Raw genomic sequence first — 25,358 nt, forward strand, 5'->3', positions numbered from 1 at the left:
GCAAGATATAACCCCCCCCCCCCCGACTTTGCCAAAGCACAGCCCCCACACCACTAGAGGGATATCAACAGACCACCAACTTACTACCCTGAGACAAGGCTGAGTATAGTCCCCACACCACTAGAGGGATATCAACAGACCACCAACTTACTACCCTGAGACAAGGCTGAGTATAGTCCCCACACCACTAGAGGGATATCAACAGACCCCTAACTTACTACCCTGAGACAAGGATGAGTATAGTCCCCACACCACTAGAGGGATATCAACAGACCACTACCCTGAGACAAGGCTGAGTATAGTCCCCACACCACTAGAGGGATATCAACAGACCACTAACTTACTACCCTGAGACAAGGCTGAGTATAGTCCCCACACCACTAGAGGGATATCAACAGACCACTAACTTACTACCCTGAGACAAGGCTGAGTATAGTCCCCACACCACTAGAGGGATATCAACAGACCACCAACTTACTACCCTGAGACAAGGCTGAGTATAGTCCCCACACCACTAGAGGGATATATTAAACCACCAACTTACTACCCTGAGACAAGGCTGAGTATACCCCCACACCACTAGAGGGATATATTCAACCACCAACTTACTACCCTGAGACAAGGCTGAGTATAGCCCCCACACCACTAGAGGGATATATTCAACCACCAACTTACTACCCTGAGACAAGGCTGAGTATAGTCCCCACACCACTAGAGGGATATATTCAACCACCAACTTACTACCCTGAGACAAGGCTGAGTATAGTCCCCACACCACTAGAGGGATATATTCAACCACCAACTTACTACCCTGAGACAAGGCTGAGTATAGTCCCCACACCACTAGAGGGATATATTCAACCACCAACTTACTACCCTGAGACAAGGCTGAGTATAGCCCCCACACCACTAGAGGGATATATTCAACCACCAACTTACTACCCTGAGACAAGGCTGAGTATAGTCCCCACACCACTAGAGGGATATATTCAACCACCAACTTACTACCCTGAGACAAGGCTGAGTGTAGTCCCCACACCACTAGAGGGATATATTCAACCACCAACTTACTACCCTGAGACAAGGCTGAGTATAGTCCCCACACCACTAGAGGGATATATTCAACCACCAACTTACTACCCTGAGACAAGGCTGAGTGTAGTCCCCACACCACTAGAGGGATATATTCAACCACCAACTTACTACCCTGAGACAAGGCTGAGTATAGTCCCCACACCACTAGAGGGATATATTAAACCACCAACTACCCTGAGACAAGGCTGAGTATAGTCCCCACACCACTAGAGGGATATATTCAACCACCAACTTACTACCCTGAGACAAGGCTGAGTATAGTCCCCACACCACTAGAGGGATATATTCAACCACCAACTTACTACCCTGAGACAAGGCTGAGTATAGCCCCCACACCACTAGAGGGATATATTCAACCACCAACTACCCTGAGACAAGGCTGAGTATAGTCCCCACACCACTAGAGGGATATATTCAACCACCAACTTACTACCCTGAGACAAGGCTGAGTATAGTCCCCACACCACTAGAGGGATATATTCAACCACCAACTACCCTGAGACAAGGCTGAGTATAGCCCCCACACCACTAGAGGGATATATTAAACCACCAACTACCCTGAGACAAGGCTGAGTATAGCCCCCACACCACTAGAGGGATATATTCAACCACCAACTACCCTGAGACAAGGCTGAGCATAGTCCCCACACCACTAGAGGGATATATTCAACCACCAACTTACTACCCTGAGACAAGGCTGAGTATAGTCCCCACACCACTAGAGGGATATATTCAACCACCAACTTACTACCCTGAGACAAGGCTGAGTATAGCCCCCACACCACTAGAGGGATATATTCAACCACCAACTACCCTGAGACAAGGCTGAGCATAGTCCCCACACCACTAGAGGGATATATTCAACCACCAACTTACTACCCTGAGACAAGGCTGAGTATAGTCCCCACACCACTAGAGGGATATATTCAACCACCAACTTACTACCCTGAGACAAGGCTGAGTATAGTCCCCACACCACTAGAGGGATATATTCAACCACCAACTACCCTGAGACAAGGCTGAGCATAGTCCCCACACCACTAGAGGGATATATTCAACCACCAACTTACTACCCTGAGACAAGGCTGAGTATAGTCCCCACACCACTAGAGGGATATATTCAACCACCAACTACCCTGAGACAAGGCTGAGCATAGTCCCCACACCACTAGAGGGATATATTCAACCACCAACTTACTACCCTGAGACAAGGCTGAGTATAGCCCCCACACCACTAGAGGGATATATTCAACCACCAACTTACTACCCTGAGACAAGGCTGAGTATAGTCCCCACACCACTAGAGGGATATATTCAACCACCAACTTACTACCCTGAGACAAGGCTGAGTATAGTCCCCACACCACTAGAGGGATATATTCAACCACCAACTTACTACCCTGAGACAAGGCTGAGTATAGTCCCCACACCACTAGAGGGATATATTCAACCACCAACTTACTACCCTGAGACAAGGCTGAGTATAGTCCCCACACCACTAGAGGGATATATTCAACCACCAACTACCCTGAGACAAGGCTGAGTATAGCCCCCACACCACTAGAGGGATATATTCAACCACCAACTTACTACCCTGAGACAAGGCTGAGTATAGTCCCCACACCACTAGAGGGATATATTCAACCACCAACTTACTACCCTGAGACAAGGCTGAGTATAGTCCCCACACCACTAGAGGGATATATTCAACCACCAACTTACTACCCTGAGACAAGGCTGAGTATAGTCCCCACACCACTAGAGGGATATATTCAACCACCAACTACCCTGAGACAAGGCTGAGTATAGTCCCCACACCACTAGAGGGATATATTAAACCACCAACTACCCTGAGACAAGGCTGAGTATAGTCCCCACACCACTAGAGGGATATATTCAACCACCAACTTACTACCCTGAGACAAGGCTGAGTATAGTCCCCACACCACTAGAGGGATATATTCAACCACCAACTTACTACCCTGAGACAAGGCTGAGTATAGTCCCCACACCACTAGAGGGATATATTCAACCACCAACTTACTACCCTGAGACAAGGCTGAGTATAGTCCCCACACCACTAGAGGGATATATTCAACCACCAACTTACTACCCTGAGACAAGGCTGAGTATAGTCCCCACACCACTAGAGGGATATATTCAACCACCAACTTACTACCCTGAGACAAGGCTGAGTATACCCCCACACCACTAGAGGGATATATTCAACCACCAACTTACTACCCTGAGACAAGGCTGAGTATAGCCCCCACACCACTAGAGGGATATATTCAACCACCAACTTACTACCCTGAGACAAGGCTGAGTATAGCCCCCACACCACTAGAGGGATATATTCAACCACCAACTTACTACCCTGAGACAAGGCTGAGTATAGCCCCCACACCACTAGAGGGATATCAACAGACCACCAACTACCCTGAGACAAGGCTGAGTATAGTCCCCACACCACTAGAGGGATATATTCAACCACCAACTACCCTGAGACAAGGCTGAGTATAGTCCCCACACCACTAGAGGGATATATTCAACCACCAACTACCCTGAGACAAGGCTGAGTATAGTCCCCACACCACTAGAGGGATATATTCAACCACCAACTACCCTGAGACAAGGCTGAGTATAGTCCCCACACCACTAGAGGGATATATTCAACCACCAACTTACTACCCTGAGACAAGGCTGAGTATAGTCCCCACACCACTAGAGGGATATATTCAACCACCAACTTACTACCCTGAGACAAGGCTGAGTATAGTCCCCACACCACTAGAGGGATATATTCAACCACCAACTTACTACCCTGAGACAAGGCTGAGTATAGTCCCCACACCACTAGAGGGATATATTCAACCACCAACTTACTACCCTGAGACAAGGCTGAGTATAGTCCCCACACCACTAGAGGGATATATTAAACCACCAACTACCCTGAGACAAGGCTGAGTATAGTCCCCACACCACTAGAGGGATATATTCAACCACCAACTTACTACCCTGAGACAAGGCTGAGTATAGTCCCCACACCACTAGAGGGATATATTCAACCACCAACTTACTACCCTGAGACAAGGCTGAGTATAGTCCCCACACCACTAGAGGGATATATTCAACCACCAACTTACTACCCTGAGACAAGGCTGAGTATAGTCCCCACACCACTAGAGGGATATATTCAACCACCAACTTACTACCCTGAGACAAGGCTGAGTATAGTCCCCACACCACTAGAGGGATATATTCAACCACCAACTTACTACCCTGAGACAAGGCTGAGTATAGTCCCCACACCACTAGAGGGATATATTCAACCACCAACTTACTACCCTGAGACAAGGCTGAGTATAGTCCCCACACCACTAGAGGGATATATTAAACCACCAACTACCCTGAGACAAGGCTGAGTATAGTCCCCACACCACTAGAGGGATATATTCAACCACCAACTTACTACCCTGAGACAAGGCTGAGTATAGTCCCCACACCACTAGAGGGATATATTCAACCACCAACTACCCTGAGACAAGGCTGAGTATAGTCCCCACACCACTAGAGGGATATCAACAGACCACCAACTTACTACCCTGAGACAAGGCTGAGTATAGTCCCCACACCACTAGAGGGATATCAACAGACCACCAACTTACTACCCTGAGACAAGGCTGAGTATAGTCCCCACACCACTAGAGGGATATCAACAGACCACCAACTTACTACCCTGAGACAAGGCTGAGTATAGTCCCCACACCACTAGAGGGATATATTCAACCACCAACTTACTACCCTGAGACAAGGCTGAGTATAGTCCCCACACCACTAGAGGGATATATTAAACCACCAACTACCCTGAGACAAGGCTGAGTATAGTCCCCACACCACTAGAGGGATATATTAAACCACCAACTTACTACCCTGAGACAAGGCTGAGTATAGTCCCCACACCACTAGAGGGATATATTAAACCACCAACTTACTACCCTGAGACAAGGCTGAGTATAGCCCCCACACCACTAGAGGGATATATTCAACCACCAACTACCCTGAGACAAGGCTGAGTATAGTCCCCACACCACTAGAGGGATATATTCAACCAACTTACTACCCTGAGACAAGGCTGAGTATAGCCCCCACACCACTAGAGGGATATATTAAACCACCAACTACCCTGAGACAAGGCTGAGTATAGTCCCCACACCACTAGAGGGATATATTCAACCACCAACTTACTACCCTGAGACAAGGCTGAGTATAGCCCCCACACCACTAGAGGGATATATTCAACCACCAACTTACTACCCTGAGACAAGGCTGAGTATAGTCCCCACACCACTAGAGGGATATATTCAACCACCAACTTACTACCCTGAGACAAGGCTGAGTATAGTCCCCACACCACTAGAGGGATATATTCAACCACCAACTTACTACCCTGAGACAAGGCTGAGTATAGTCCCCACACCACTAGAGGGATATATTCAACCACCAACTACCCTGAGACAAGGCTGAGTATACCCCCACACCACTAGAGGGATATATTAAACCACCAACTTACTACCCTGAGACAAGGCTGAGTATAGTCCCCACACCACTAGAGGGATATCAACAGACCACTACCCTGAGACAAGGCTGAGTATAGTCCCCACACCACTAGAGGGATATATTCAACCACCAACTTACTACCCTGAGACAAGGCTGAGTATAGCCCCCACACCACTAGAGGGATATATTCAACCACCAACTTACTACCCTGAGACAAGGCTGAGTATACCCCCACACCACTAGAGGGATATATTAAACCACCAACTTACTACCCTGAGACAAGGCTGAGTATAGCCTCCACACCACTAGAGGGATATATTCAACCACCAACTACCCTGAGACAAGGCTGAGTATAGTCCCCACACCACTAGAGGGATATATTCAACCAACTTACTACCCTGAGACAAGGCTGAGTATAGCCCCCACACCACTAGAGGGATATATTAAACCACCAACTACCCTGAGACAAGGCTGAGTATAGTCCCCACACCACTAGAGGGATATATTCAACCACCAACTTACTACCCTGAGACAAGGCTGAGTATAGCCCCCACACCACTAGAGGGATATATTCAACCACCAACTTACTACCCTGAGACAAGGCTGAGTATAGTCCCCACACCACTAGAGGGATATATTCAACCACCAACTTACTACCCTGAGACAAGGCTGAGTATAGTCCCCACACCACTAGAGGGATATATTCAACCACCAACTTACTACCCTGAGACAAGGCTGAGTATAGTCCCCACACCACTAGAGGGATATATTCAACCACCAACTACCCTGAGACAAGGCTGAGTATACCCCCACACCACTAGAGGGATATATTAAACCACCAACTTACTACCCTGAGACAAGGCTGAGTATAGTCCCCACACCACTAGAGGGATATCAACAGACCACTACCCTGAGACAAGGCTGAGTATAGTCCCCACACCACTAGAGGGATATATTCAACCACCAACTTACTACCCTGAGACAAGGCTGAGTATAGTCCCCACACCACTAGAGGGATATCAACAGACCACTACCCTGAGACAAGGCTGAGTATAGTCCCCACACCACTAGAGGGATATATTCAACCACCAACTTACTACCCTGAGACAAGGCTGAGTATAGTCCCCACACCACTAGAGGGATATCAACAGACCACTACCCTGAGACAAGGCTGAGTATAGCCCCCACACCACTAGAGGGATATATTCAACCACCAACTTACTACCCTGAGACAAGGCTGAGTATAGTCCCCACACCACTAGAGGGATATATTCAACCACCAACTTACTACCCTGAGACAAGGCTGAGTATAGTCCCCACACCACTAGAGGGATATATTCAACCACCAACTTACTACCCTGAGACAAGGCTGAGTATAGTCCCCACACCACTAGAGGGATATATTCAACCACCAACTACCCTGAGACAAGGCTGAGTATACCCCCACACCACTAGAGGGATATATTAAACCACCAACTTACTACCCTGAGACAAGGCTGAGTATAGTCCCCACACCACTAGAGGGATATCAACAGACCACTACCCTGAGACAAGGCTGAGTATAGTCCCCACACCACTAGAGGGATATATTCAACCACCAACTTACTACCCTGAGACAAGGCTGAGTATAGTCCCCACACCACTAGAGGGATATCAACAGACCACTACCCTGAGACAAGGCTGAGTATAGTCCCCACACCACTAGAGGGATATATTCAACCACCAACTTACTACCCTGAGACAAGGCTGAGTATACCCCCACACCACTAGAGGGATATCAACAGACCACTACCCTGAGACAAGGCTGAGTATAGCCCCCACACCACTAGAGGGATATATTCAACCACCAACTTACTACCCTGAGACAAGGCTGAGTATAGTCCCCACACCACTAGAGGGATATATTCAACCACCAACTTACTACCCTGAGACAAGGCTGAGTATAGTCCCCACACCACTAGAGGGATATATTCAACCACCAACTTACTACCCTGAGACAAGGCTGAGTATAGTCCCCACACCACTAGAGGGATATATTCAACCACCAACTTACTACCCTGAGACAAGGCTGAGTATAGTCCCCACACCACTAGAGGGATATATTCAACCACCAACTTACTACCCTGAGACAAGGCTGAGTATAGTCCCCACACCACTAGAGGGATATATTCAACCACCAACTTACTACCCTGAGACAAGGCTGAGTATAGTCCCCACACCACTAGAGGGATATATTCAACCACCAACTTACTACCCTGAGACAAGGCTGAGTATAGTCCCCACACCACTAGAGGGATATATTCAACCACCAACTTACTACCCTGAGACAAGGCTGAGCATAGTCCCCACACCACTAGAGGGATATATTCAACCACCAACTACCCTGAGACAAGGCTGAGTATAGTCCCCACACCACTAGAGGGATATATTCAACCACCAACTACCCTGAGACAAGGCTGAGTATAGTCCCCACACCACTAGAGGGATATATTCAACCACCAACTACCCTGAGACAAGGCTGAGTATAGTCCCCACACCACTAGAGGGATATATTCAACCACCAACTTACTACCCTGAGACAAGGCTGAGTATAGTCCCCACACCACTAGAGGGATATATTCAACCACCAACTTACTACCCTGAGACAAGGCTGAGTATAGTCCCCACACCACTAGAGGGATATATTCAACCACCAACTTACTACCCTGAGACAAGGCTGAGTATAGTCCCCACACCACTAGAGGGATATATTCAACCACCAACTTACTACCCTGAGACAAGGCTGAGTATAGTCCCCACACCACTAGAGGGATATATTCAACCACCAACTTACTACCCTGAGACAAGGCTGAGTATAGTCCCCACACCACTAGAGGGATATATTCAACCACCAACTACCCTGAGACAAGGCTGAGTATAGCCCCCACACCACTAGAGGGATATATTCAACCACCAACTACCCTGAGACAAGGCTGAGTATAGTCCCCACACCACTAGAGGGATATATTCAACCACCAACTTACTACCCTGAGACAAGGCTGAGTATAGTCCCCACACCACTAGAGGGATATATTCAACCACCAACTTACTACCCTGAGACAAGGCTGAGTATAGCCCCCACACCACTAGAGGGATATATTCAACCACCAACTTACTACCCTGAGACAAGGCTGAGTATAGCCCCCACACCACTAGAGGGATATATTCAACCACCAACTTACTACCCTGAGACAAGGCTGAGTATAGTCCCCACACCACTAGAGGGATATATTCAACCACCAACTTACTACCCTGAGACAAGGCTGAGTATAGTCCCCACACCACTAGAGGGATATATTCAACCACCAACTACCCTGAGACAAGGCTGAGTATACCCCCACACCACTAGAGGGATATATTCAACCACCAACTACCCTGAGACAAGGCTGAGTATAGTCCCCACACCACTAGAGGGATATATTAAACCACCAACTTACTACCCTGAGACAAGGCTGAGTATAGTCCCCACACCACTAGAGGGATATATTCAACCACCAACTTACTACCCTGAGACAAGGCTGAGTATAGTCCCCACACCACTAGAGGGATATATTCAACCACCAACTTACTACCCTGAGACAAGGCTGAGTATAGTCCCCACACCACTAGAGGGATATATTCAACCACCAACTTACTACCCTGAGACAAGGCTGAGTATAGTCCCCACACCACTAGAGGGATATATTCAACCACCAACTTACTACCCTGAGACAAGGCTGAGTATAGTCCCCACACCACTAGAGGGATATCAACAGACCACTACCCTGAGACAAGGCTGAGTATAGTCCCCACACCACTAGAGGGATATATTCAACCACCAACTTACTACCCTGAGACAAGGCTGAGTATAGTCCCCACACCACTAGAGGGATATATTCAACCACCAACTTACTACCCTGAGACAAGGCTGAGTGTAGTCCCCACACCACTAGAGGGATATATTCAACCACCAACTTACTACCCTGAGACAAGGCTGAGTATAGTCCCCACACCACTAGAGGGATATATTCAACCACCAACTTACTACCCTGAGACAAGGCTGAGTATAGTCCCCACACCACTAGAGGGATATATTCAACCACCAACTTACTACCCTGAGACAAGGCTGAGTATAGTCCCCACACCACTAGAGGGATATATTCAACCACCAACTTACTACCCTGAGACAAGGCTGAGTATAGTCCCCACACCACTAGAGGGATATATTCAACCACCAACTTACTACCCTGAGACAAGGCTGAGTATAGTCCCCACACCACTAGAGGGATATATTCAACCACCAACTTACTACCCTGAGACAAGGCTGAGTATAGTCCCCACACCACTAGAGGGATATATTCAACCACCAACTTACTACCCTGAGACAAGGCTGAGTATAGTCCCCACACCACTAGAGGGATATATTCAACCACCAACTTACTACCCTGAGACAAGGCTGAGTATAGTCCCCACACCACTAGAGGGATATATTCAACCACCAACTTACTACCCTGAGACAAGGCTGAGTATAGTCCCCACACCACTAGAGGGATATATTCAACCACCAACTTACTACCCTGAGACAAGGCTGAGTATAGTCCCCACACCACTAGAGGGATATATTCAACCACCAACTTACTACCCTGAGACAAGGCTGAGTATAGTCCCCACACCACTAGAGGGATATATTCAACCACCAACTTACTACCCTGAGACAAGGCTGAGTATAGTCCCCACACCACTAGAGGGATATATTCAACCACCAACTTACTACCCTGAGACAAGGCTGAGTATAGTCCCCACACCACTAGAGGGATATATTAAACCACCAACTACCCTGAGACAAGGCTGAGTATAGATGGAGTGCAGCGTCAGATGACCTGCAGAATCACCTCGAGCCAAATGAGATGGTTTGGGATGAGTTGTACCGCAGAGTGAAGGAAAAGCAGCAAACAAGTGCTCAGCATATGTGGGAACTCCTTCAAGACTGTTGGAAAAGCAATCCTAATGAAGTTAGTTATCAAGGCAAAGAGTGGCTAATTTGAAGAATCTAAAATATACTTTTTTTTGGTTACTACATGATTCCATATGTGTTATTTCATAGTTTCATGTCTTCACCATTATTCTACAATGTAGAAAAAATAGTAAAAATAAAGAAAAACCTTGAATGAGTAGGTGTGTCTACATTTTGACTGGTACTGTACATACACACACATCTCACTCGGAAAGTGTTCAGACCCCTTCCCTTTTTCCACATTTTGTTACCATACAACCTTAAACATTCAAAAAATAATAATATTCTGTAATCAAATCTACACACAATACCCCATAATGACAAAACAAAAACTGGTTTGAATTTTTGGAAATGAAAAAAAAAAAGATATCACATTTATATAAGTATTCAGACTCTTTACTGAGTACTTTGATGAAGCACCTTTGGCAGCATTAAAGCCTCGAGTCTTCTTGGGTATGACGCTACAAGCTTGGCACACCTGTATTTGGGGAGTTTCTCCCATTCTTCTCTGCAGATCCTCTCAAGCTCTGTGAGGTTGGATGGGGAGCGTCACTGCACAGCTATTTTCAGGTCTCTCCAGAGATGTTCGATTGGTTTCAAGTCCGGGCTCTGGCTGGGCCACTCAAGGACATTCAAAGACTTGTCCGGAAGCCACTCCTGCATTGTCTTGGCTGTGTGCTTAGGGTTGTTGTCCTGTTGGAAGATGAACATTTGCCCCAGTCTGAGGTCCTGAGCAGATTTTCATCAAGGATCCCTCTGTACTTTGCGCCCTCTGTACTCTTTCCCTCGATCCTGACTAGTCTCCCAGTCCCTGCTGCTGAAAAACATCCCCACAGCATGATGCTGCCACCACCATGCTTCACCTTAGGGATGGTGCCAGGTTTCCTTCATACACTTGGCATTCAGGCCAAAGAGTTCAATCTTGGTTTCATCAGACCAGAGATTCTTGTTCCTCATGGTCAGAGTCCTTTAGGTGCTTTTTGGCAAACTACAAGCAGGCTGTCATGTGCCTTTTACTGAGGAGTGGCTTCTGTCTGGCCACTCTACTATAAAGTCCTGATTGGTGGAGTGCTGCTGAGATGGGAGAACCTACCAGAAGGACAACCATCTCCACTGAGGAACTCTGGAGCTCTGTCAGAGTGACCATCGGGTTCTTGGTCACCTCCCTGACCAAGGCCCTTCTCCCCCGATTGCTCAGTTTGGCCGAGCGACCATGTGACGTAGAAATAAGGAATGTTTTTTTAATGTACTTTCCGAATGCACTGTGTGTATGTGTGTATATAGACACCCTTTCAGCCACACCCAGGCGACAGGTATATAAAATCGAGCACACCGCCATGCAATCTCCAAAGATATGTGGACGCCTAATCGGTTGAGGGCTGGGTTCTGTGCAGGCCAAGCAAGTTCTTCCACACCAAACTCGACAAACCATATATGTACAGACCTTGCTTTGTGCACGGGGCATTGTCATGCTGAAACAGGAAAGGGCCTTCCACAAACTGTTGCCACAAAGTTGGAAGCACAGAATCGTCTAGAATGTAGCATTAATATTTCCCCTCACTGGAGCTAAGAGGCCCGAACCATGAAAAAACAGCCCCAGACCATTATTCCTCCTCCACCAAACTTTACAGTTGGCACTATACATTGGGACAGGTAGCATCCGCCAAACCCAGATTCATCTGTCAGACGGTGAAGCGTGATTCATCACTCTAGAGAACACGTTTCCACTGCTCCAGAGTCCAATGGCGTTGAGCTTTACACCACTCCAGCGGACGCTTGGCATTGCGCATGGTGATCTTAGGCTTATGTGCGGCTGCTCGGCCATGGAAACCCATTTCACGAAGCTCCCGACGAACAGTTATTGTGCTTTCATTTCTTAGGCAGTTTGGAACCCTGTAGTGAGTGTTGCAACCGAGGACAGACGATTTTTATGCACTATGTGCTTCAGCACTCGACGGTCCCGTTCTGTGAGCTTGTGTGGCCTACCACTTCATGGCTGAGCCGTTGTTGCTCCTAGACGTTTCCACTTCACAATAACATCACTTACAGTTGACCAGGGAAGCTCTAGCAGGGCAGAAATTTGATAAACTGACTTGTTGGAAAGGTAGCATCCTATGACGGTGCCACGTTGAAAGTCACTGAGCTCTACAGCCATTCTACTGCCAATGTTTGTCTATGGAGATTGCATCACTGTGTGCTTGATTTTATACACCTGTCAGCAACAGGTGTGGTAGAAATAGCCAAACCCACTAATTTGAAGGGGTGTCCACATACTTTTTTATATATAATGTATTATAATCTCGTCTTTGTATCTCAAAACCATTGTAATGTGGTTAACCTTAAATCTAAATGAAAATTGGAAAAGGCTACACCTAATTTGTTCAAATGTATTTAACATTTATTTAAATAGGCAAGTCAGTTAAGAACAAATTCTTATTTACAATGACGGCCTACCAAAAGGCAAATGGCCTCCTGCGGGGACGGGGGGCTGGGATTAAACCTAAAAATATAGAACAAAACACGAGACAACACAACACTACATAAAGAGAGACCTAAGACAACAACATAGCATGGTATCAACACATGACAACACAGCATGGCAGCAACACATGACAACACAGCATGGTAGCAACACAACATGACAACACAGCATGGTAGCAACACATGACAACACAGCATGGCAGCAACACATGACAACACAGCATGGCAGCAACACATGACAACACAGCATGGTAGCAACACAACATGACAACACAGCATGGCAGCAACACAACATGACAACACAGCATGGTAACAACACAACATGACAACACAGCATGGTAGCGACACATGACAACACAGCATGGTAGCAACACATGACAACACAGCATGGTAGCAACACATGACAACACAGCATGGTAGCAACACAACATGACAACACAGCATGGTATCAACACATTACAACACAACATGGCAACACCACATGACAACACAGCATGGTAGCAACACAACATGACAACACAGCATGGTAGCAACACATGACAACACAGCATGGTAGCAACACAACATGACAACACAGCATGGTAGCAACACAACATGACAACACAGCATGGTAACAACACAACATGACAACACAGCATGGTAGCAACACATGACAACACAGCATGGTAGCAACACATGACAACACAGCATGGTAGCAACACATGACAACACAGCATGGTAGCAACACAACATGACAACACAGCATGGTATCAACACATGACAACACAGCATGGCAGCGACACATGACAACACAGCATGGTAGCAACACATGACAACACAGCATGGTAGCAACACATGACAACACAGCATGGTAGCAACACATGACAACACAGCATGGCAGCAACACATGACAACACAGCATGGCAGCAACACATGACAACACAGCATGGTAGCAACACATGACAACACAGCATGGTAGCAACACATGACAACATAGCATGGTAGCAACACAACATGACAACACAGCATGGTAGCAACACATGACAACATAGCATGGTACAAACACATGACAACACAGCATGGTATCAACACATGACAACACAGCATGGTAGCAACACATGACAACACAGCATGGCAGCAACACATGACAACACAGCATGGTAGCAACACATGACAACACAGCATGGTAACAACACAACATGGCAGCAACACATGACAACACAGCATGGTATCAACACATGACAACACAGCATGGTATCAACACATGACAACACAGCATGGCAGCAACACATGACAACACAGCATGGTAACAACACAGCATGGCAGCAACACATGACAACACAGCATGGTACAAACACATGACAACACAGCATGGTACAAACACATGACAACACAGCATGGTACAAACACATGACAACACAGCATGGTACAAACACATGACAACACAGCATGGTACAAACACATGACAACACAGCATGGTAGCAACACATGACAACACAGCATGGTACAAACACATGACAACACAGCATGGTAGCAACACATGACAACACAGCATGGTACAAACACATGACAACACAGCATGGTACAAACACATGACAACACAGCATGGTAGCAACACATGACAACACAGCATGGTATCAACACATGACAACACAGCATGGTATCAACACATGACAACACAGCATGGTATCAACACATGACAACACAGCATGGCAGCAACACATGACAACACAGCATGGTAGCAACACATGACAACACAGCATGGTAACAACACAACATGGCAGCAACACATGACAACACAGCATGGTATCAACACATGACAACACAGCATGGTACAAACACATGACAACACAGCATGGTACAAACACATGACAACACAGCATGGTACAAACACATGACAACACAGCATGGTACAAACACATGACAACACAGCATGGTACAAACACATGACAACACAGCATGGTACAAACACATGACAACACAGCATGGTAGCAACACATGACAACACAGCATGGTACAAACACATGACAACACAGCATGGTAGCAACACATGACAACACAGCATGGTACAAACACATGACAACACAGCATGGTACAAACACATGACAACACAGCATGGTACAAACACATGACAACACAGCATGGTACAAACACATGACAACACAGCATGGTACAAACACATGACAACACAGCATGGTAGCAACACAACATGGCAGAAACACAACATGGTAGCAGCACAAAACATGGTACAAACATTATTGGACACAGACAACAGCACAAAGGGCAAGAAGGAACAATACATCACGCAAAGCAGCCACAACTGTCAGTAAGAGTGACCATGATTGAGTCTGAATGAAGAGATAAAACTGTCCAGTTTGAGTGTTTGTTGCAGCTCGTTCCAGTCGCTAGCTGCAGCGAACTGAAAAGACGAGTGACCCAGGGCTGTGTGTGCTTTGGGGACCTTTAACAGAATGTGACTGGCAGAACGGGTGTTATGTGGAGGATGAGAGCTGCAGTAGATATCTCAGATAGGGGGGAGTGAGGCCTAAGAGGGTTTTATAAATAAGCATCAACCACTGGGTCTTGCGACGGGTATACAGAGATGACCAGTTTACAGAGGAGTATAGAGTGCAGTGATGTGTCCTATAAGGAGCATTGGTGGCAAATCTGATGGCCGAATGGTAAAGAACATCTAGCCGCTCGAGAGCACCCTTTACCTGCCGATCTATAAATTACGTCTCCGTAATCTAGCATGGGTAGGAGGGTCATCTGAATCAGTGTTAGTTTGTCAGCTGGGGTGAAAGAGGAGCGATTACGAGGAAACCGGCAAAATGACCGGTGCGCCGTTAGCGACGATGCTAATGGAAAGTATTCCAGTAGATGATAAGGCTTTCCCAAAAACCTTCGTAGCCTCGCAGAATGAGATCATGATTATTTTAAAATCAACTCTACCATCACGTGCGCTACAAAAACACCACTTAAACAGCCTCTTGCTAGGTGCACACTGGAATTAAAGGGTTACTACACACAAACAAATGTACATTTCTCAATTTTCCCAGACCCCAAAAGTTGTCTCCTGATGTGGTTTAAGCACGGTTGTGGACTTATCCAATTGAGTTGTTTTTCAATTAAAGTGAGAGCAAAAACTGAGGAAAACAGACAGCTGGAAAAACAAAAAAATTGAGAAAACTGAATTTCGGGAAAAAACAAAAGCATTTCTGAATTGTATAGAGCCCTACGTACCCGCACCACGCTGAAGTCCAGCTTGGTCTCCTGAGCACACTGAAGGATCAGCTGGAAGCAGCTCTTGCTCTGATTGGTCATCCCGTTGTCATAGTAGCTATCTAGGACTCGCTGCTGCTCCAGTGTGAACACAGACCGCAGGTTCATCTGACAGAAACATGTAATTGGTCAATAAACTAGCCAATGAAAACGACATTGAGTTCACTAATCATATCAAATTTTATTGGTCACATACACATGGTTAGCAGATGTAAATGGTCACTTACACATGGTTAGCAGATGGTATTGGTCACATACACATGGTTAGCAGATGTTAATGGTCACATGGTTAGCAGATGTTATTGGTCACATGGTTAGCAGATGTTATTGGTCACATGGTTAGCAGATGTTATTGGTCACATGGTTAGCAGATGGTATTGGTCACATACACATGGTTAGCAGATGTTATTGGTCACATGGTTAGCAGATGGTATTGGTCACATACACATGGTTAGCAGATGTTATTGGTCACATGGTTAGCAGATGTTATTGGTCACATGGTTAGCAGATGTTATTGGTCACATGGTTAGCAGATGTTATTGGTCACATGGTTAGCAGATGTTATTGGTCACATGGTTAGCAGATGTTATTGGTCACATACACATGGTTAGCAGATGTTATTGGTCACATGGTTAGCAGATGTTATTGGTCACATGGTTAGCAGATGTTATTGGTCACATGGTTAGCAGATGTTATTGGTCACATACACATGGTTAGCAGATGTTATTGGTCACATGGTTAGCAGATGTTATTGGTCACATGGTTAGCAGATGTTATTGGTCACATGGTTAGCAGATGTTATTGGTCACATACACATGGTTAGCAGATGTTATTGGTCACATGGTTAGCAGATGTTATTGGTCACATGGTTAGCAGATGTTATTGGTCACATGGTTAGCAGATGTTATTGGTCACATGGTTAGCAGATGTTATTGGTCACATACACATGGTTAGCAGATGTTATTGGTCACATGGTTAGCAGATGTTATTGGTCACATGGTTAGCAGATGTTATTGGTCACATACACATGGTTAGCAGATGTTATTGGTCACATGGTTAGCAGATGTTATTGGTCACATGGTTAGCAGATGGTATTGGTCACAATACAATATTGCATCACACAGATGCAGTAGATGGTATAGAGCACAGTATATACATATGAGATGAGTAATGTAGGATATGTAAACTAGCTCTTCCCTTCAACCACAAACATGCTTCCAGTCTGTATGTAGACCTATATACACAGTGGATAAAACATGCTTCCAGTCTGTATGTAGACCTATATACACAGTGGATAAAACATGCTTCCAGTCTGTATGTAGACCTATATACACAGTGGATAAAACATGCTTCCAGTCTGTATGTAGACCTATATACACAGTGGATAAAACATGCTTCCAGTCTGTATGTAGACCTATATACACAGTGGATAAAACATGCTTCCAGTCTGTATGTAGACCTATATACACAGTGGATAAAACATGCTTCCAGTCTGTATGTAGACCTATATACACAGTGGATAAAACATACTACCAGTCTGTATGTAGACCTATATACACAGTGGATAAAACATGCTACCAGTCTGTATGTAGACCTATATACACAGTGGATAAAACATGCTTCCAGTCTGTATGTAGACCTATATACACAGTGGATAAAACATACTACCAGTCTGTATGTAGACCTATATACACAGTGGATAAAACATGCTACCAGTCTGTATGTAGACCTATATACACAGTGGATAAAACATGCTACCAGTCTGTATGTAGACCTATATACACAGTGGATAAAACATGCTTCCAGTCTGTATGTAGACCTATATACACAGTGGATAAAACATACTACCAGTCTGTATGTAGACCTTCCACCGGGATTCACCTGGTCAGTCTATGTTATAGAAAGAGCAGGTGTTCCTAATGTTTTGTAAACTCAGTAATAGGAACATTAGAATATTAAGGCCCATAGTCCAAGTGGTAGTTTCTCTACTTACTGTCTGCAGGCCTCGTTTCTCCTGCCATTCCTCCATACTGCTCCTACTGCAGGGGGGCAGATCAGCCATACAGCAGAACCACGAGCAGGGCCGGGCCGGGGTGAGGTCTAGGAAGCAGGGCCGGGCCGGGGTGAGGTCTAGGCAGCAGAGCAGGGCCGGGGTGAGGTCTAGGAAGCAGGGCCGGGGTGAGGTCTAGGCAGCAGGGCCGGGGTGAGGTCTAGGCAGCAGGGCCAGGCCGGGGTGAGGTCTAGGAAGCAGGGCCGGGGTGAGGTCTAGGAAGCAGGGCCGGGGTGAGGTCTAGGAAGCAGGGCCGGGCCGGGGTGAGGTCTAGGAAGCAGGGCCGGGGTGAGGTCTAGGAAGCAGGGCCGGGCCGGGGTGAGGTCTAGGAAGCAGGGCCAGGGTGAGGTCTAGGAAGCAGGGCCGGGCCGGGGTGAGGTCTAGGAAGCAGGGCCGGGGTGAGGTCTAGGAAGCAGGGCGGGGTGAGGTCTAGGCAGCAGGGCCGGGGTGAGGTCTAGGCAGCAGGGCCGGGGTGAGGTCTAGGCAGCAGGGCCAGACCAGGGTGAGGTCTAGGAAGCAGGGCCGGGGTGAGGTCTAGGCAGCAGGGCCGGGGTGAGGTCTAGGAAGCAGGGCCGGGGTGAGGTCTAGGCAGCAGGGCCAGGCCGGGGTGAGGTCTAGGAAGCAGGGCCGGGGTGAGGTCTAGGCAGCAGGGCCGGGGTGAGGTCTAGGAAGCAGGGCCAGACCAGGGTGAGGTCTAGGCAGCAGGGCCAGGCCGGGGTGAGGTCTAGGAAGCAGGGCCAGGCCGGGGTGAGGTCTAGGAAGCAGGGCCGGGGTGAGGTCTAGGAAGCAGGGCCGGGGTGAGGTCTAGGAAGCAGGGCCGGGGTGAGGTCTAGGCAGCAGGGCCGGGGTGAGGTCTAGGCAGCAGGGCCAGACCGGGGTGAGGTCTAGGCAGCAGGGCCGGGGTGAGGTCTAGGAAGCAGGGCCGGGGTGAGGTCTAGGAAGCAGGGCCGGGCCGGGGTGAGGTCTAGGAAGCAGGGCCAGACCAGGGTGAGGTCTAGGCAGCAGGGCCGGGGTGAGGTCTAGGAAGCAGGGCCGGGGTGAGGTCTAGGAAGCAGGGCCGGGCCGGGGTGAGGTCTAGGAAGCAGGGCCGGGCCGGGGTGAGGTCTAGGAAGCAGGGCCAGGCCGGGGTGAGGTCTAGGCAGCAGGGCCGGGGTGAGGTCTAGGAAGCAGGGCCGGGGTGAGGTCTAGGAAGCAGGGCCGGGGTGAGGTCTAGGCAGCAGGGCCGGGGTGAGGTCTAGGAAGCAGGGCCGGGCCGGGGTGAGGTCTAGGAAGCAGGGCCGGGGTGAGGTCTAGGAAGCAGGGCCGGGGTGAGGTCTAGGAAGCAGGGCCGGGGTGAGGTCTAGGAAGCAGGGCCGGGGTGAGGTCTAGGCAGCAGGGCCGGGGTGAGGTCTAGGCAGCAGGGCCGGGGTGAGGTCTAGGCAGCAGGGCCAGGCCGGGGTGAGGTCTAGGAAGCAGGGCCGGGGTGAGGTCTAGGAAGCAGGGCCGGGCCGGGGTGAGGTCTAGGAAGCAGGGGTGAGGTCTAGGAAGCAGGGCCGGGGTGAGGTCTAGGAAGCAGGGCCGGGGTGAGGTCTAGGCAGCAGGCACGGGGTGAGGTCTAGGCAGCAGGGCCGGGGTGAGGTCTAGGAAGCAGGGCCGGGCCGGGGTGAGGTCTAGGAAGCAGGGCCGGGCCGGGGTGAGGTCTAGGAAGCAGGGGTGAGGTCTAGGAAGCAGGGCCGGGGTGAGGTCTAGGAAGCAGGGCCGGGGTGAGGTCTAGGCAGCAGGCACGGGGTGAGGTCTAGGCAGCAGGGCCGGGGTGAGGTCTAGGAAGCAGGGCCGGGCCGGGGTGAGGTCTAGGAAGCAGGGGTGAGGTCTAGGAAGCAGGGCCGGGGTGAGGTCTAGGAAGCAGGGCCGGGGTGAGGTCTAGGAAGCAGGGCCGGGCCGGGGTGAGGTCTAGGAAGCAGGGCCGGGCCGGGGTGAGGTCTAGGAAGCAGGGCCGGGCCGGGGTGAGGTCTAGGAAGCAGGGGTGAGGTCTAGGAAGCAGGGCCGGGGTGAGGTCTAGGAAGCAGGGCCGGGGTGAGGTCTAGGCAGCAGGCACGGGGTGAGGTCTAGGCAGCAGGGCCGGGGTGAGGTCTAGGAAGCAGGGCCGGGCCGGGGTGAGGTCTAGGAAGCAGGGCCGGGCCGGGGTGAGGTCTAGGAAGCAGGGCCGGGCCGGGGTGAGGTCTAGGAAGCAGGGCCGGGCCGGGGTGAGGTCTAGGAAGCAGGGCCGGGGTGAGGTCTAGGCAGCAGGGCCGGGGTGAGGTCTAGGAAGCAGGGCCGGGGTGAGGTCTAGGAAGCAGGGCCGGGGTGAGGTCTAGGCAGCAGGGCCGGGGTGAGGTCTAGGCAGCAGGGCCGGGGTGAGGTCTAGGAAGCAGGGCCGGGGTGAGGTCTAGGAAGCAGGGCCGGGCCGGGGTGAGGTCTAGGAAGCAGGGCCGGGCCGGGGTGAGGTCTAGGAAGCAGGGCCGGGGTGAGGTCTAGGCAGCAGGGCCGGGGTGAGGTCTAGGAAGCAGGGCCGGGGTGAGGTCTAGGCAGCAGAGCCGGGCCGGGGTGAGGTCTAGGCAGCAGGGCCAGACCGGGGTGAGGTCTAGGCAGCAGGGCCAGACCGGGGTGAGGTCTAGGCAGCAGGGCCAGACCGGGGTGAGGTCTAGGCAGCAGGGCCAGACCGGGGTGAGGTCTAGGCAGCAGGGCCAGACCGGGGTGAGGTCTAGGCAGCAGGGCCAGACCGGGGTGAGGTCTAGGCAGCAGGGCCAGACCGGGGTGAGGTCTAGGCAGCAGGGCCAGACCGGGGTGAGGTCTAGGAAGCAGGGCCGGGGTGAGGTCTAGGAAGCAGGGCCGGGGTGAGGTCTAGGCAGCAGGGCCGGGCCGGGGTGAGGTCTAGGAAGCAGGGCCGGGCCGGGGTGAGGTCTAGGAAGCAGAGCAGGGCCGGGGTGAGGTCTAGGAAGCAGGGCCGGGGTGAGGTCTAGGAAGCAGGGCCAGGGTGAGGTCTAGGCAGCAGGGCCGGGGTGAGGTCTAGGCAGCAGGGCCGGGGTGAGGTCTAGGAAGCAGGGCCGGGGTGAGGTCTAGGCAGCAGGGCCGGGGTGAGGTCTAGGCAGCAGGGCCGGGGTGAGGTCTAGGAAGCAGGGCCAGGGTGAGGTCTAGGCAGCAGGGCCGGGGTGAGGTCTAGGCAGCAGGGCCGGGCCGGGGTGAGGTCTAGGAAGCAGGGCCGGGGTGAGGTCTAGGAAGCAGGGCCGGGGTGAGGTCTAGGAAGCAGGGCCGGGGTGAGGTCTAGGAAGCAGGGCCGGGCCGGGGTGAGGTCTAGGAAGCAGGGCCGGGGTGAGGTCTAGGCAGCAGGGCCGGGGTGAGGTCTAGGCAGCAGGGCCAGATAGGCCTACGGCCAGGCAGCAGATACTGTCTGTCCGTCTGTCCGGGGGTTATGGTGGTCTGGCTGGTCATGCTAGCTCAGTCTCCTGGGCTGAGACATGCTGCGGTGTCTTTGTCTCCCCGAGGTGCTGCAAGACACGAGAGTGTCATCAGTTAGAGTGGAATCAATGGAAACTTTATTAACCAGAAGATCTCATTTCAGCTTTTCCATAATAGACTGCTTTATATGTTTATATTTAGAGTTGTCATATCATTTTCATAAACATCACACTTATTCTATGGTGGTGTGTTTTAATCATAGAGAATGATAGAGGACTCCTCTTTTATCTGTCCCATTATGGCGTCTGTGTGGGCATGGGCAGCACCATTAAGGCCAGCTCCATTTTGAAGTGGTACATTTCCTACTTCTATGACTTCTATGAGTTGGTAATCAAACTGAAAGGGTGCATACTGCCCCCTGGAGGGTGTTGTCTGAACAGGTATAAAGACAAGGTTGGTGATTTACTGCCCCCTGGAGGGTGTTGTCTGAACAGGTATAAAGACAAGGTTGGTGATTTACTGCCCCCTGGAGGGTGTTGTCTGAACAGGTATAAAGACAAGGTTGGTGATTTACTGCCCCCTGGAGGGTGTTGTCTGAACAGGTATAAAGACAAGGTTAGTGATTTACTGCCCCCTGGAGGGTGTTGTCTGAACAGGTATAAAGACAAGGTTAGTGATTTACTGCCCCTTGGAGGGTGTTGTCTGAACAGGTATAAAGACAAGGTTGGTGATTTACTGCCCCCTGGAGGGTGTTGTCTGAACAGGTATAAAGACAAGGTTGGTGATTTACTGCCCCCTGGAGGGTGTTGTCTGAACAGGTATAAAGACAAGGTTAGTGATTTACTGCCCCCTGGAGGGTGTAGTCTGAACAGGTATAAAGACAAGGTTGGTGATTTACTGCCCCCTGGAGGGTGTTGTCCGATCAGGTATAAAGACAAGGTTGGTGATTTACTGCCCCCTGGAGGGTGTTGTCTGAACAGGTATAAAGACAAGGTTGGTGATTTACTGCCCCCTGGAGGATGTTGTCTGAACAGGTATTAAGACAAGGTTGGTGATTTACTGCCCCCTGGAGGGTGTTGTCCGATCAGGTATAAAGACAAGGTTGGTGATTTACTATCACTTGCAGTTATGGAATGTTTGCTCACAAGTATATTTCATTGGCTGATCCCTCCCAATGACATGGTTGGAATTATGTGATCCTTCCTTAACCAATAGGAAGTCCCACCCAGTTGACTACTTAGGGTGCCGTCTTTCGGATGGGACGTTAAACGGGTGTCCTGACTCTGAGGTCATTAAAGATCCCATGGCACTTATCGTAAGAGTAGGGGTGTTAACCCCGGTGTCCTGGCTAAATCCCCAATCTGGCCCTCAAACCATCATGGTCACCTAATAATCCCCAGTTTACAATTGGCTCATTCATCCCCCTCCTCTCCCCTGTAACTATTCCCCAGGTCGTTGCTGCAAATGAGAACGTGTTCTCAGTCAAATTACCTGGTAAAATAACGGTAAAATAAAATAAAAATAAAAAATACTTCAAAGTGGTGAAAGTCATCAATGGCACTGCCCATGTTAAAACTGTCTTTTAGGCACTAGTGATCACTATGGTTTTAATAGACTGGAAGAGAGATGTCAATTGACCATCACATGAAATGTAGTTGAACAGGTAACACACCTGTGGACATTTCATACACTCAGATTATAAAACTATAGTAGTAAAGTAGACCTGGATCAGAGCTAGCTAGATGAGTGGGACCTGGATAAGAGCTAACTTAGCTAGATGAGTGGGACCTGGATCAGAGCTAACTTAGCTAGTTGAGTGGGACCTGGATCAGAGCTAACTTAGCTAGATGAGTGGGACCTGGATCAGAGCTAGCTAGTTGAGTGGGACCTGGACCAGAGCTAACTTAGCTAGTTGAGTGGGACCTGGATCAGAGCTAACTTAGCTAGTTGAGTGGGACCTGGACCAGAGCTAACTTAGCTAGTTGAGTGGGACCTGGATCAGAGCTAACTTAGCTAGTTGAGTGGGACCTGGACCAGAGCTAACTTAGCTAGTTGAGTGGGACCTGGACCAGAGCTAACTTAGCTAGTTGAGTGGGACCTGGATCAGAGCTAACTTAGCTAGTTGAGTGGGACCTGGACCAGAGCTAACTTAGCTAGTTGAGTGGGACCTGGATCAGAGCTAACTTAGCTAGTTGAGTGGGACCTGGATCAGAGCTAACTTAGCTAGTTGAGTGGGACCTGGATCAGAGCTAACTTAGCTAGTTGAGTGGGACCTGGATCAGAGCTAACTTAGCTAGTTGAGTGGGACCTGGATCAGAGCTAACTTAGCTAGCTGAGTGGGACCTGGATCAGAGCTAACTTAGCTAGTTGAGTGGGACCTGGATCAGAGCTAACTAGTTGAGTGGGACCTGGATCAGAGCTAACTTAGCTAGTTGAGTGGGACCTGGATCAGAGCTAACTTAGCTAGTTGAGTGGGACCTGGACCAGAGCTAACTTAGCTAGTTGAGTGGGACCTGGATCAGAGCTAGCTAGATGAGTAGGAACTGGATCATAGCTAGCTAGTTGAGTGGGACCTGGATCAGAGCTAACTTAGCTAGCTGAGTGGGACCTGGATCAGAGCTAACTTAGCTAGTTGAGTGGGACCTGGAACAGAACTAACTTAGCTAGTTGAGTGGGACCTGGAACAGAACTAACTTAGCTAGTTGAGTGGGACCTGGATCAGAGCTAACTTAGCTAGTTGAGTGGGACCTGGATCAGAACTAACTTAGCTAGTTGAGTGGGACCTGGATCCGAGCTAACTTAGCTAGTTGAGTGGGACCTGGATCAGAGCTAACTTAGCTAGTTGAGTGGGACCTGGATCAGAGCTAGCTAGTTGAGTGGGACCTGGATCAGAGCTAACTAGCTGAGTGGGACCTGGATCAGAGCTAACTAGCTGAGTGGGACCTGGACCAGAGCTAACTTAGCTAGTTGAGTGGGACCTGGATCAGAGCTAACTAGCTGAGTGGGACCTGGACCAGAGCTAACTTAGCTAGTTGAGTGGGACCTGGACCAGAGCTAACTTAGCTAGTTGAGTGGGACCTGGATCAGAGCTTACTTAGATAGTTGAGTGGGACCTGGATCAGAGCTAGCTAGTTGAGTGGGACCTGGATCAGAGCTAACTTAGCTAGTTGAGTGGGACCTGGATCAGAGCTAACTTAGCTAGTTGAGTGAGACCTGGATCAGAGCTAACTTAGCTAGTTGAGTGGGACCTGGATCAGAGCTAGCTAGTTGAGTGGGACCTGGATCAGAGCTAACTTAGCTAGTTGAGTGGGACCTGGATCAGAGCTAACTAGTTGAGTGGGACCTGGATCAGACCTAACTAGTTGAGTGGGACCTGGATCAGAGCTAACTTAGCTAGTTGAGTGGGACCTGGATCAGAGCTAACTTAGCTAGTTGAGTGGGACCTGGATCAGAGCTAACTTAGCT

General features: G+C 49.2%; 1 protein-coding gene across 2 annotated transcripts in view; it reads right to left on the minus strand.

The window, feature by feature from the left end:
• Positions 1-19,944, minus strand: part of LOC129843434 (highly divergent homeobox-like) — a 40,791-nt gene extending 20,847 nt beyond the window's left edge. For both annotated transcript variants that reach the window (XM_055912152.1, XM_055912153.1), the window contains exons 1-2: positions 18,423-19,944; positions 16,391-16,537 (exon numbers count right to left, since the gene is read on the minus strand). In XM_055912152.1, coding sequence (XP_055768127.1) covers positions 16,391-16,537; positions 18,423-18,491 — 216 coding nt within the window. In that variant the 5' untranslated portion in view covers positions 18,492-19,944. The remainder of the gene's footprint in view (positions 1-16,390; positions 16,538-18,422) is intronic.
• Positions 19,945-25,358: the final 5,414 nt, after the last annotated feature.

Source organism: Salvelinus fontinalis, unplaced genomic scaffold, assembly GCF_029448725.1.
Source record: "Salvelinus fontinalis isolate EN_2023a unplaced genomic scaffold, ASM2944872v1 scaffold_0136, whole genome shotgun sequence".
Lineage (NCBI taxonomy): Eukaryota > Metazoa > Chordata > Actinopteri > Salmoniformes > Salmonidae > Salvelinus > Salvelinus fontinalis.